This window comes from Centropristis striata, chromosome 2 (assembly GCF_030273125.1).
Source record: "Centropristis striata isolate RG_2023a ecotype Rhode Island chromosome 2, C.striata_1.0, whole genome shotgun sequence".
In the NCBI taxonomy this organism is placed as follows: Eukaryota; Metazoa; Chordata; class Actinopteri; order Perciformes; family Serranidae; genus Centropristis; species Centropristis striata.
In genome coordinates, this window is record NC_081518.1 from 3,879,068 (window position 1) to 3,892,458 (window position 13,391).

General features: G+C 33.1%; 1 protein-coding gene across 2 annotated transcripts; it reads left to right on the forward strand.

The window, feature by feature from the left end:
* Positions 1–9,814: 9,814 nt before the first annotated feature.
* On the forward strand, positions 9,815–11,099 carry pth1b (parathyroid hormone 1b). 2 transcript variants are annotated; one of them, XM_059345587.1, is made up of 3 exons: positions 9,815–10,108; positions 10,235–10,323; positions 10,895–11,099. In XM_059345587.1, exons 2-3 carry the CDS (start codon positions 10,244–10,246, stop codon positions 11,088–11,090), a joined length of 276 nt encoding a protein of 91 aa, XP_059201570.1. In that variant the 5' UTR covers positions 9,815–10,108; positions 10,235–10,243; the 3' UTR covers positions 11,091–11,099. The 2 variants fall into 2 exon arrangements, with proteins under 2 accessions (XP_059201570.1, XP_059201562.1); XM_059345579.1 differs by having other exon boundaries at positions 9,815–10,323.
* Positions 11,100–13,391: the final 2,292 nt, after the last annotated feature.

A 13,391-nucleotide genomic window follows, 5' to 3' on the forward strand; every position in this document is an offset into this window, starting at 1 on the left:
TGTGTATACTGCATGAGGGATGTTACACATGTCCTTATTCTCGTGATATAGCCTTTATTTTTAAATTTTTCTATCGTGATTTTTCAATTTAAATAATTGAATTCACGTTTAATGTAGCCCTTACTTAGTTGTTTTTGTCCCACTAATGAATTAATTACTGACTCGTCTATATTTAACACATTAGATTTTTTACATCCCTTAAAATCAAGAGGGCCTCGCGATCCCTCGTGGATCTTTGGGGCCCCCCTGGGGGGGTCGGGCCCCCCCTGTTGGAAATCACTGATCTAGACAACAGTTACAGGCCCAAATCAAACCTTTTATAGTCAGGTAAAAATGAAACTGCTCTCTTGGCCTTAAATAATTGCTCTGTTGTTTTCCAGTCAGTCACACAGAGACTGCCCTTTCATGGTCTTGAATAAGATTTACTTAAAAATTTGTCAATGCATTTGCTTCTGTAGGCTCAACTGTAACGATGTCTTTGCAAAAGTCGATAAAAAACAGCTGCAGTTGATTCAGAACGCTGAGTCCTCACTAAGACCAGGAGAGTGGATCACATCAGTCCAGTCTTCGGATCTATAAACTCGCTTCCTGTTTGTCAAATCATTGATTTTAAAATAGCGCTGCTGGTTCATGAAGCACTGGATGGTTTAGGGCCAACATACATTTCTGATCTGCTGCTGTGTTTCTGCAACTGCCCAGAGCTCTCCGAGTGTCCTGCAGGTCAGCAGGAGGTCAACCAAACATGGACAAGCTGCATTAAGTTTTTATGCACCAAATATCCAAAGAAAACCCCCAGTATGTGTGCTCCAACTCTCAGGGCTTAAAACTTTTCTGTTAAGCTTAACCCATAAGAACCCATGGTGACACCCGTGTAACAAACACTTTAAATCTTCTAGAATCTTGGATATTTAGCTTCATGCTTCACATTAACTCATTAAATCCCTAAGCGACGTGACAAGAAGTGACTCTGCTCGGGCCAGTTCATCGCTGCTTGCAGCTTTAATTTATCTTGTTTTAAGAGTTAATTTCTTATTTTAAGCGTACAACGTGCTTATTCCTAGATGAAACGATCTTAATTTAAGAAATCTTGTCAAGTGAAATTATCTGTCCATGCAGCAAGATAATTTCCCTCAGATTTACTGTTTTTATCTTGTTTTTAGACACACCTTTTTTGCAGTGTACTTCCAACCTCTCCTGTCCTCTCCTCTCAGCTCTGTGTAAACAGCCTCTCCTGTCCTCTCCTCTCAGCTCTGTGTAAACAGTCTGCAGTTCTGTATGATTTTTAGTGAATGAGCAGAATCAATCATGGCTTCACAGTGTCTCTGAGGAGCACAATTTAATGTTTTTAACAGGATCTAGTTATTCCAAACTGTTTATTTTTTGCGATGTTTTAAAAGTGACAAAAAAAAGACAAAAATATCCAAATTTGTTTCTTATTTTAAGTGTCCAACATGCTTATTTCTAGACTAAATAATCTTAATTTAAGCAACCTTGTCAAGTGAAATTATCTGTCCATGCAGCGAGATCATTTCCCTCAGATTTAGTGTTTTTATCTTGTTTTTAGACACACCTTTTTGCAGTGTGGTGAGAAGAGCTACCTATGAGACAAATGTATGACCACTCAAGGCTAATCTGCTGTTGATTAGAGCTATTTGTGCACATTTTGAGGAAATGGCATTAATTTCCAGCCCAGGAGGAATCGGAAAGGTCACCTAATATAATAAAGTCATTACAGCTGAGCTGCACTCAGGTGTTTCTCATCTTACATATTCTCCACAAACCATCAAACCCTCCAATAGATGGCATTATTTTAAGAGCAATTTTAAAGGTCTCTGCAGCTGGTGTGGGTCAAACACCACTTGACAGCCTGATATTAAATTCAGTGGCTGCAGATGATATCGTTCTCTTGGGCCAAGATGTGGAGAAAATATTAAGTATTAACTTACAAGTTTGTATTGTCATTCTGTGTTTCTGCCCTTGGGTTTATAGTTATTGTACTGTCAGACTGCTGTTTTTATTTTATCACACCTCTCTGTGTTTTAATATCGCTCTGCTTTATTACTTTTTAATCGCCTATTGTAGTGCAGAGAACATTTTTCCAGACACATTGATGTTTTTCCATCAAAGCACAGCATTTTAAAAACAACTTGTTTAAGGAGGAAACACACAGTGGAGTTTGGCCCTTTTACCTGAACTGCTGGATCACAGCGACCTCTTGTGGACAACATATAAAATTGTGATGTGCTGTTTTTGGAAAACAGTTTATTTCAGAAAGAAACACAACAAAAATGTCACAGACAAATTATGATGACTGTTCAGTTTGCTGAAGATCATTCATACTGTAAGTTTGGTTCTAAGGACATGCTCTAGAGCAGCTATTCTCAACCTTGGGGTCCCGACCCCAATTGGGGTCAAGAAATGTTTTCTGGGGGTCTCCAAATCATTTTGGAAGTCAGCTCTGTCTCCACTGTTTTAAAGTGTTCATGTGTTAATGTGTTTTAGTCTTTTTGGCCATTCAATGTCTTTTTTTTGTAATTTTGTGTTTTTATTTAGTCATTTTGTGTCTTTTTTCGGTAGTTTGTTTCTCTTTTAAGCATTATGTGTCTTTTTTTTGGTCATTTTGTGTCTTTTTTTGGTCATTTTGTGTCTTTTTTGGGCCATTTTATGTCTTTTTTTGGTCATTTTGTGTCTTTTTTGGGCCATTTGTGTCTTTTTTTGGTCACTTTGTTTCCTTTTTTGGTCATTTTGTGTCTTTTTTTGGTCATTTTGTTTCCTTTTTTGGTCATTTTGTGTCTTTTTTTAGTCATTTTTAGTCATTTTGTGGCCAATTTGAGTAATTTGTTTTGCTTAATTTTATGTAATTTTTTGGTCATTTTGTGACTTTTTGTGGTCAATTAGACAGAGAGACGTTTTAGTTGTTGTCTGCTTCATTATTTGTCCAAAATTCGTCGTATCAACTGAGTTTGTATGATCTGAACTGTGCGCGTGAGACTCTGTTCAGTGAGCGGGGTCGCAGACAACATGCATGTTAAAATGGGGATTTGTGACTCAAAAAGGTTGAGAACCACTACTCTAGAGGACATTATAAATTTAGCTCCATTGACTATCAAATTGTTTCTTTTTATTTTTGTCCTCTGACATTGAACTTTCAATACACAGGTAGAACTTCATCAAAGCCTCCAGTTCTCTATTGACGATGCTTCCTTATTCTTCCCGTTTTGCAATATTAGTTTTTTAAGCATGAAAGAGGAAAAAAGTGTCTCATCTACTCTATATCTTGAGAAATACATTTCCTTGGAGATAATCTAATTTTCCTGTTAGTATATTTACATAACCAACTCTCTATGCCTTCCCAAATCTTCTTAATACCTTTGCAGTACCAAAAGGTGTGAATGAGGGAGTCACCATATAGGTTGCACTATAAACATTTATCTGACGATGTGTTATCAAACTTGGTTATTTTATCTCTAGTATAGTAGTACCTTGTTATTACCTTAAACTGTATTAGGCTCAAATTTTCATTTAGTGACAAGCATTCTTTCCATTTTTCTTTAACATCAACGCTTAAGTCTTCAGTCCCAAAAACGATGTCCAGAGCAGAAACCGTCCCTGTGACTGCTGCTACCTATTCCCTGTAAATATTTTCCTTTCTGTCAATTTATCTTCTGTATTTTGTTCTGCTTCTTTCTTCACAGATTGTCACATTTTTACCACTTAAATTGCTGTCAGCAGTCAAGGCCAGCACATGACCTCACTCAGTCATGTTGTTCAGCACACAAAACCAACGATGCAGAACTTCATTATTTATTTACCTTATTTGACACTCTAGTAAAAATCACAACATGTCCAAAGATGCCAACGATGTCTGGGTGGCTGAATTATGTTAATTAATCCAGATTTTCTTGGTGTTCTTGGTTGCTGATTGTTTTTTTGTTTTGTTTTGTTTTTTAATTTTCAAAACCTCTTTATTTGCTTAAAGCAATTTGTAAATACAATCACATTGCATTCTCAAAAACAAAGAAAAAATAAAAAATCAATTAAAACACAACAACAAAAAACATAATTTAACTCAAAATGAGTCCAAAAATCAGCTCATTGTTGGGAGATATTGGATGTCTGTCCCCTCTCAAATATAATGGCAATGAGAAAATAAATAGTTCCTATTAATCTGCTCACAACAAGATCTGTGGATTATCACTTTCGTTTTTGTTTTGATAAAAATCAATAAAATCTTTTTTGTATTGAAATAAAATACATATATAAATATTTTTCAGAGAAATTCAACTTGCGTTTCTTCTTTTTTTATGATTTATATCTATGAGAATGATGGCAGGGATGGTGACAAAGAAAGCCTGCTGTCCCGGTCCTGTGAACCTCTCTTTATAATCTTTGTAACCTCTGGACTCAAGGCTCCTCACTGTAAAACCCAACTTGTTGGTTCAACTTAAATATTTGAGTGTTGATGCTGCGAAATAATTTTATGTCAAGACAACAAAGACAACGGAGTTAACTCAAATGAATCTTGCTATTTGAGTCAATATTTTAACTCTATGGAGTTTTTGGGCTATTTTGTCCATTTTTGAATCCTTTTCATCCTGCCTGTATACACCACTTAAACATCTTTTGTTGTGTCTTTTTTAGTTATTTTGTGTCTTTTTTTTTGTCATTTTGTGTCTTCTTCTGTGTTTTTTTGTGTCTTTTGGTCATTTTGTGTATTTTTTTTTTGGTCATTTTGTTTCTTTTTTTAGTCCATTAGTCCGACATAAAATGTGCTTTTGAATCTTTTTTTTAACTTTCAAAACACTATCATGCTCAATAAAGAATTTGAAATATTGCAAATGTGTGTCAGGTGTCAAATCTAACATATAAGAGGGTTCCATCCAGTTCTATCATTTGATACTAAATCTATTTGAGTTTGTCTCCAGTTTTACTTGGTATATCATCATCAAACTGAAACTGGCCTCATGGAGTTTACAGCCAGAACTTTAGAGGTAAATTTACAGTAGGGCTCCACGCTGCTTTGTTTTCTAGTCTGGATGTCATGAAGAAGTCTGGATTATTTGGAGCTTTTGGAGACTCCAGAGGGTTACGTTAAAATGCACAAATCTTTGTTGTATTGAAAAGGAAAAAATTAGTGATGATAACAAACAAGCAGCATTGGGTTTGACAGTGCATGTGCACAACAGTGAGGAGATACTAACCACTAACTTGACACCACCACCACCTGTGCTGGGTAGTCAGATGGACAAAGTATGTGATAGATTGATGTGAGTGTGAATATCCACATAAAGTGACTGGCACATTAACAAGACTGGCATATGCCCGCAAGCTTGTTTCAAGTCGGAATAAAAACATTTGGTTTGGCAAAGAAACTGTTGAACGGCTCCAAGAGGACTTGGATGCACACACACATGTGAATGATTTATTGCTGCGCTGGATTCTGCCCCCCTCATGAGCTCCATAATTGTTAACCTAAGCGGTCTGGTTTAGATGTGTATCCCATGTGTTTGTTTGGTTTCACCAGCAGAGGTGGGATGATGTCAACAGTCTAAATTTATCCTGTTTCGTTACAGGATATGCTCAAGTGAGGTGACCTCATTTCATGAAAAAAGTAACTCCATTTATAGATTTCTGGGAAAGCATTATATGGTCCTGGTGTCCTTCAATATAAGACCTTTAACCCTTAATAGGACACTCATTGAAATACTTGCAAATTCCACATTTCAACCCTAGAGAATATTGGAGGATATTACATACTGCCAGAATGTGTAAAAAAAAAACATACGCACCTGGGGGAGGGGGGTAATATTTTGAGAAATAAGTTTACGAGATTAAAGTGGCAAATCTACGAGAAAAAATGTGCAGATTTATGAGATTTAAAGTGGTGAATCTGCGAGAAAAAAGCTTTTTTTCCCACTTTTTCCTCGTAAATCTGTGACTTTTTTCCATGCAGATTTGCCACTTTAAATCTCTTAAATCTGCAACTTTTTTCTTGTAGATTTGCCACTTTAAATCTCTTAAATCTGCGACTTTTTTTGTTGTAAATTTGCCACTTTAATCTAGTAAATTTGCAACTTTTTTCTCGAAATATTTTTATTTTTTATTTTGGATATCCGCTGAAGTTACCAAATACGGTTCTTCGCCCGATAAAAGGTTAAACTTACAATACAGAGGCCAGATAAATTAATCTGTCACTCACTGGATGTATATAAAAAAACATGCATATATTAAAAAATAAATAAATAAATAACTTGTACAAAGCACTAAATGAGCAGGAAGTATGGAGAACATCTGAAAATCAATGAAAGAGCGTTCAAAACCCAAATATGTACCGAGGCGGCCTATTTACAGCCAACACACTTATATATAGATCAAAGAGATGAGTCATTTTTATGTGCATTACTTTCTTTGTGACTTGGGGGTGACCCAAGTTAATGATTTGCGTGCAATTCTTCCCATCAATCCCTGTCAAGCCCTCTTGCACACCAGCTGCATACCATTACAGAGATGGCTCACATTGTGACCGCATGAGGTAATGAGAACAACCCGCTCGGGTATACTACACATGTAGAAAAAATCTAGCCTAGTTGAAGCCACAGGTGGTGCTGAGTGCTGTTTACTGGCACGATGGAGGGAGATGATAAAGACACATAACAGGTCAGCATTACATGTACTCTACCCTTTTGTTTCTCCCAGAGGAGGAGAGCCAGGAGCTCCAGGCTGCTGTAGGAACCTCACTCCTTATATGGGCTTCTGTCAAAGATCGGTGATTTTGCATAGGGTCAAATGTTGTCGCTGATTTTTTTTTCAAACATTTTTTATTGGGTTTTGCAGATGAGTACAATTGTATTAAAAGCAACATGGTCTCACAGGAATCCGTGAAATAGCCACGGGTTCGCTTAACTCAAAATCCGTGGAATAGCCACGGAATCACTCAAATTTCCGTGAAACTGACACGGATTTCGCTACAATGCAAGTTAATGACATACAAAGTGATTATGTACATTCACTGAGTGAATATTTAGAAAATAAAACATATATTTCTCGCTAGAAATGTGATCAAAATCCATTTTTATGCAGAAACTAAGTCAAAATATTGATTTTTTCACTAAAAATGAGAGAACTGTCCGCCATGTTTTTTGTTCTGACCGCCGGGACCTTGAAAGTCACGTGACTTGGAACAATCCAATAGGAACAAATATCCATGGAATAGCCACGAGATATGACTGTCATTAACTTGCATTGTAGCAAAATCTGTGTCAGTTTCACGGAAATTTGAGTGATTCCGTGGCTATTCCACGGATTTTGAGTTAAGCGAATCCGTGGCTATTTCACGGATTCCTGTGAGACCAGGTTCATTAAAACATACACAAACAGTAAAGTAGTCATTTTTTCTTATAAAAAAAAACAAACAAACAGCAGAAAACAAAAGTGATCATTGAAATTTTTAATTTTTTTTAAATAATTCATAAATGAGGTTTGTGCACTCTTAGTAATATCACTTAAACTGTTTTTTTCATCAGATTAAGTATGGTTTGTAGCTGTTTTTGTACATGAACTATTCACTAATTATTGAGTCTGACACTAAATTTGGATATTGACAAAAGTTGTAATGATATTTTCTTATGATGAGATAATATAGAAACTTAAAGTAGTGCAACACAGCAACCAAAATGACTTGGATATGAGATAAAATGATGAATTGCTGCGTTATAAAAAAAAAAAGTTCAATCACCTATTGAAATAAATAATATATTTAAATTGGAAACGTGCAGAATTGCTAGAGGACACTGTGACTACGTAGCATATTGTGCATATTGTACAGCTTAATGACAGATAAAGGTCCTTCTGTGGCACCTATTCCTTCAGTCATGGCATAGCCATTCCTTTGCCACATTTAGAAAATGTCTTTCATGGTTACCTAATGCACCTTGTGACAGTGTGACAAGGTTGTCCACAACCCATACATCATATAACCGCAATGCTGCTTGAAACGTTCAAAAAGTGTGAATAAGTTCACGTTTGTAAAAGCACATTTCCTTTAAAATGTTGTCAAATCGTTCATAATGGGAACCTTTTTAAAAAAGTGAGGCCTCTGTGGTAATCCTCACTCATACTAGTTAAATGGACCTTTATTTAAATTATGTGATGTTTTAATTAAAATAATGAATTTATTAGATAAAGAATAGCTGAATGAATTGCTCCATAGCTGATATAAGATACAGTAATTGACAAGTTCTACACTGGGACAAAGAAAGTTTGAAAATTCTGCAGAGTTTTCCAATTTTCTTGAATTTTCTTTCTTTCTACAGCAGTCTCCTGACTCTATGAACATCCTGCACTGAATATTCCTGACTATATCTTCTGAGATTGTCTATTAATCCACTTTGGATCAAGGTTATTATAGTTAACGAAAACTAACGAAATAACGAAAACTAGCATTGAATAAACATTTTCGTTAACTGAAATAAAAATAAAAACGAGAGTTTTTAAAAAAAACAACAATCACTAACTGAAACTGTATTGTGTGGTTACAAAACTAACTAAAATTATAGTGAAAATGTCTTTCTTTTTCGTCTTTGTCAATTTTTTTCATACCTAAACCTTTTTGGTTGATATGAAATCTATTTCATCTATCTGGTTTTATGACTTAATAAACGTATTGGGGCTGAGATGGATCAGACAAAGGAAATAAAGGAAACATTTATTGGGACTTTTTTAATCCCGCACCCAACAAATACCCCATTACAAAAAAACTAAAAGTAACACTAAAACTAATAAAAACTAAACTAAAACTAAGCATTTTCCCAAAAATAAACTAATAATAACTAATAATAAATAAAAATAACTAATTAAAACTAGCAAACTCACTCTAAAAACTAACTAAAACTAACTGAATAAGAAAACAAAAAATCACTAAAAAAATGTAAACTAAAACTAATAAAAACTAAACTAAAACTAAGCATTTTCCAAAAATTGTAAACTAATTAAAACTAACTCAATTTGAAAACAATAAAATCACTACAAAATTAAAACTAAAACTAATAAAAACTAAACTAAAACTAAACATTTTCCAAAAAATAAAAACTAATTAAAACTAACTGAACTCGAAAGCAAAAAATCACTACAAAACTAAAACTAAAACTGATAAAAAACCCAGAACTATTATAACCTTGCTCTGGATTGCTGTCTTTGCCTCATTCCCTCCAGCCGAGTGGCCCAGTTGCACCTCTTTACGACCTTTAGATGCTTGCATGAGGTGAACCATAAAATAAATTGCATTGCTAATAAATTAAGCTTGACAGTCATTGCCATGTCAAAGAGTATATGTTTTCACTGCAGTCCAGCTGCATGAGACACATCTAATTAGAGATCAATGAAGAGATTGTAATGTTTCGTCCGATATGCACACTGTAATAAAATTATTCTGTAGTCATTTTATTTTACCTAATATATTTGATAAAAATGTATTAAATATAAATGCATCCTTGATTTTGAGGCAGTTGTTTAAGTAACTTTAACATAAAATGTTTGAGATAGAATCTACTTATTTTGATCACATGAAATATAATCTTTATGTGTATGTAATTCTAAATCAGGAGAATTTTGAATGAATCCAACACAATAGAATTAGTCTGTTTTTAATTGACACTTAACACTTCTGTTAAGTTGTTATTAACTCAACTTGTAACGTAGTTAGATTTAATTAAAAATAGTGCGTGCAATCTCTTGCCTCAAGATTGCAGTGCACAAAAAGTGTGGTTATTCAGCCTGAAGTGTAAAAAAAAATGGAGCAAGTTGAAAAGCAGTGTGACAAACAAACAGGGCGCTGTGCAGAGGTGTTGACAGATGAGTTAGCAGTGAGTGGTGGTGGAGGTGGTGTCATGCAGATGCCTCCTGTCCCCATCGATGCATTGGAAAAGTGACATCAACATCAACAGTGAAGATGGCTCATTGATGAGCAGGGGGGGGCTACGTCTATATAAAGGGGAGAACCCTCGTCGCACTAAACACTCATCAACAAGTTGGACTTCTTTGCTGCTGATACACGACTTTTTCAACAAAAACCTGATTTTTTTTTCCTGGATATATAAGGACAGGAAATCTGGTAAGAATGGCATGACACTGGATAAGTAGCTTTCTAAATCATTGAATAATTATATAAATAAATAGAAGACAAGTGTTTTGGGAGGCAAATAATAACTTTTCTAACTTATTTTATGTTTTTTTTCAGTTACTCAACATGTTTTCACTGAGGTTCTTGGAAACATTGGTTCTGATGTTCTTCCTCGCCAGTTTACACATACAGGCGAAACCACTGAGGTAATTTATTTTTATTTTTTTGTGTCTCAATAACATGAAATAGCATATCATCCTCATTTTCCACACTGCAAAAAACAAGATAAAACAGTAAATCTGAGGGAAATGATCTTGCTGCATGGGAAAACTTTGTATAATTTATTATTATTTAGTAAATACATTTCAAGAAAATGAAAAGAATAAAGTAAAATAAGTTGTCAACCACTTAATGCCTTGGTTTACATGTTTAAAAAGCAGTAAGAAGTACAAACACTGCAAAAAAAGGTGTCTAAAAACACTTAATCTGAGGGAAATGATCTTGCTGCATGGACTTGTTCATGCATCTTGTTTTAAGAGTTAATTTTCTTATTTTAGGCATACAACATGCTTATTTTTAGATTTAATAATCTTAATTTAAGAAATCAATTATCTGTCCGTGCAACAAGGTCATTTACCTCAGATTTAGTGTTTTTATCTGTTTTTTAGACACACCTTTTTTGCAGTGCACTTGAATATAACTAAATAAAGTTTAAAATTCTAACAAATAATGAATCAATGATGGACCTCTTCCTTGTGTTATTTTCTATTTGTGCAGAAAGAGAACCATCAGTGAGGTTCAGCTAATGCACAACGTTCGGGAACACAAACAGGTGGGGGACAGACAGGACTGGCTGCAGGAGAAGTTAAAGGACATCGTTGTCGCCAGCGCCAAACCACAACACAGACAATCTGGGAATATCAAAAATATTTTTCCAAATGATGTTCTTGGAACAAACATGCGGAAAAGCTGAACAAAACATTTTTTTGTTATCTTTTATCATCTCAAACTGAAGCCAGAAGTGTAAACTATGAGGCGTTTTTTTTTATTGTTTATTTATTTCAGATTTTATTTATTATTTATTTTTTTCTTATATATTTTTTCTTTTTATTTCTTGCTTATGTGTTAAATATTTAAATTATGTTTAATTTAATTAATTTGTTTACAATATTGTTGTCTAGCAAGTATTTAAACCAATATCTCAGGACATCATTTGGAAGAAAATCTCTTCAAAACACATTTTTAAAAAGTTAAATATAACTTTATGCTCTCCTGTTCTGACTACAGGTGACAAAATCAACTATTTCAAATAATAACTGTTGTTTACTGTGTATTGTATTTTATAAATAGGGACCAACTACTGTAAACAGCTAGTCTTACATGTACTGAGTGTTTTGTTTCACTTGCTTTTTGGAATAGAAATGATTTGTGTGTGTTGAAACAATCTTTTTTGCTGGAGCACGAGTCGGGTTGCTGTCTTCTCCTCTTAGATTGATAGATTACTTTATTCATCCCAGGAGGGAAATTCAGTTGTCACAGCAGTCCGGTATTCAAGTACAATAAAATAAAATAGAATAAAATACTGAGGTAGAATAAACAAAAACAACAATAGAAAAAAAACACAGAATAGAACAAGGACGCTTAAGAAGTTAAAAAGAAGATCAGTATATAATAATAGTACAGAATATAATATAATATGTAATAATAATAGTAACAATATGATAAAATAAAAAAATATAAAAAAATAAAAAATACAAAAATAATAATAATAATAATAATAATAATAATAATAATAATAATAATAAATAATAATAATAAACATAATAATGATAATAATAACAATAATAAGGCCAGTATAATAATAATAATAATAATAATAATAATAATAGTAGTATATAACAGTATATAGTAATAATTGAAATGGAAGCAACAGTATAAATAATAATAATGATAATAATGATAATAATAACAATAAAAATTAATAATAATAACATAGCAATGTGTCGTGCATAGATTTAGTGCATTTCAGTAATGTTTGTTCTGGAGGTAGAAGAATTATAGACTCTTCTCCTGATTTTTAACTACAAATTCTCTGTTTAAACTCCTTCACTTCACTCTTTGCTAATTGCCATTAAAAAGACATATCACTGTTGTTTAACCCTCAAATTGAACCTGTGTTGTTTTCCTGTGTCACTTTATGAGTTTGAACCTCCAAAAACTCATTGAACTTATTAAAAAATCTGCTTATCCAGTCTGAGTCTATTTCTCTAAACATTGTCCCATCATACAGCGATACACTGTAAATAATCACTGTGAAATTTAAAGTTATCTACTGTATTATTCACAGTTCATCACTGCGTTTCATTTTTACAGTATAGTGCTGTATAATTTACAATTAAAAATCGGTCCTTGTGACAAAGTTACAGTAGTCAAAGCATTACTGTGTAAAATCATAGTAGTTAAAGCATTACTGTAGAAAAAATACAATATACAGCATGAAAAGTAAAGTAGACGACTGTATTTTTCCATTTTTATCATAATTTTGGTCAGAATCAGTCCTATACAAACGCTGTTTTAAATAATTAACTTAAAGTAACATTTTTCCTACAAAACACAGTATGGAAATCAATTGTAAAACAGTAAATGTATTAATATTATTTTCTTTAGTGTTTAGAGTAATTACTTGCAATTACTAGTTATTTCTATTAAAAAAATGTTGAAATTATTATCAAATTAACAGTATTGTTTACTGTGCCATATTGCTATATATAGTACCATTAAAAATCAGTGTTTAACTGTTTTTTATTCTTACAGTAAACAAACCAGTACTGTAAACACAACTAAAAAAGTCAGTGGTTAATTGTTTTTTATTTTACAGTAAAGAAACCAGCACTGTAAATAAAACTATAATCACAGTGTTTGTTTTGTTTTTATTTTATAAAAAATAATTAACTTACAGTAAAGTTTTTCATACAAAACACAGTTTGGAAATCAATTGTAAAACAGTAAATGTATTAATATTATTTTCTTTAGTGTACATATAGAGAATTACTAGTTATTTCTATTTAAAAAAATGATGAAATTATTATCAAATTAAAAGCATTGATTACTGTGCCATATTGCCTTATACAGTCCCATTAAAAATCACAATGTAATTGTTTTTTATTTTACAGTAAAGAAACAGTACTGTAAATAAAACTAAAATCAGAGTTTTTTTTAATTTTATTTTACAGTATAAAAAACAGTACTGTAAATAAAAATACAGTAGTTCTAC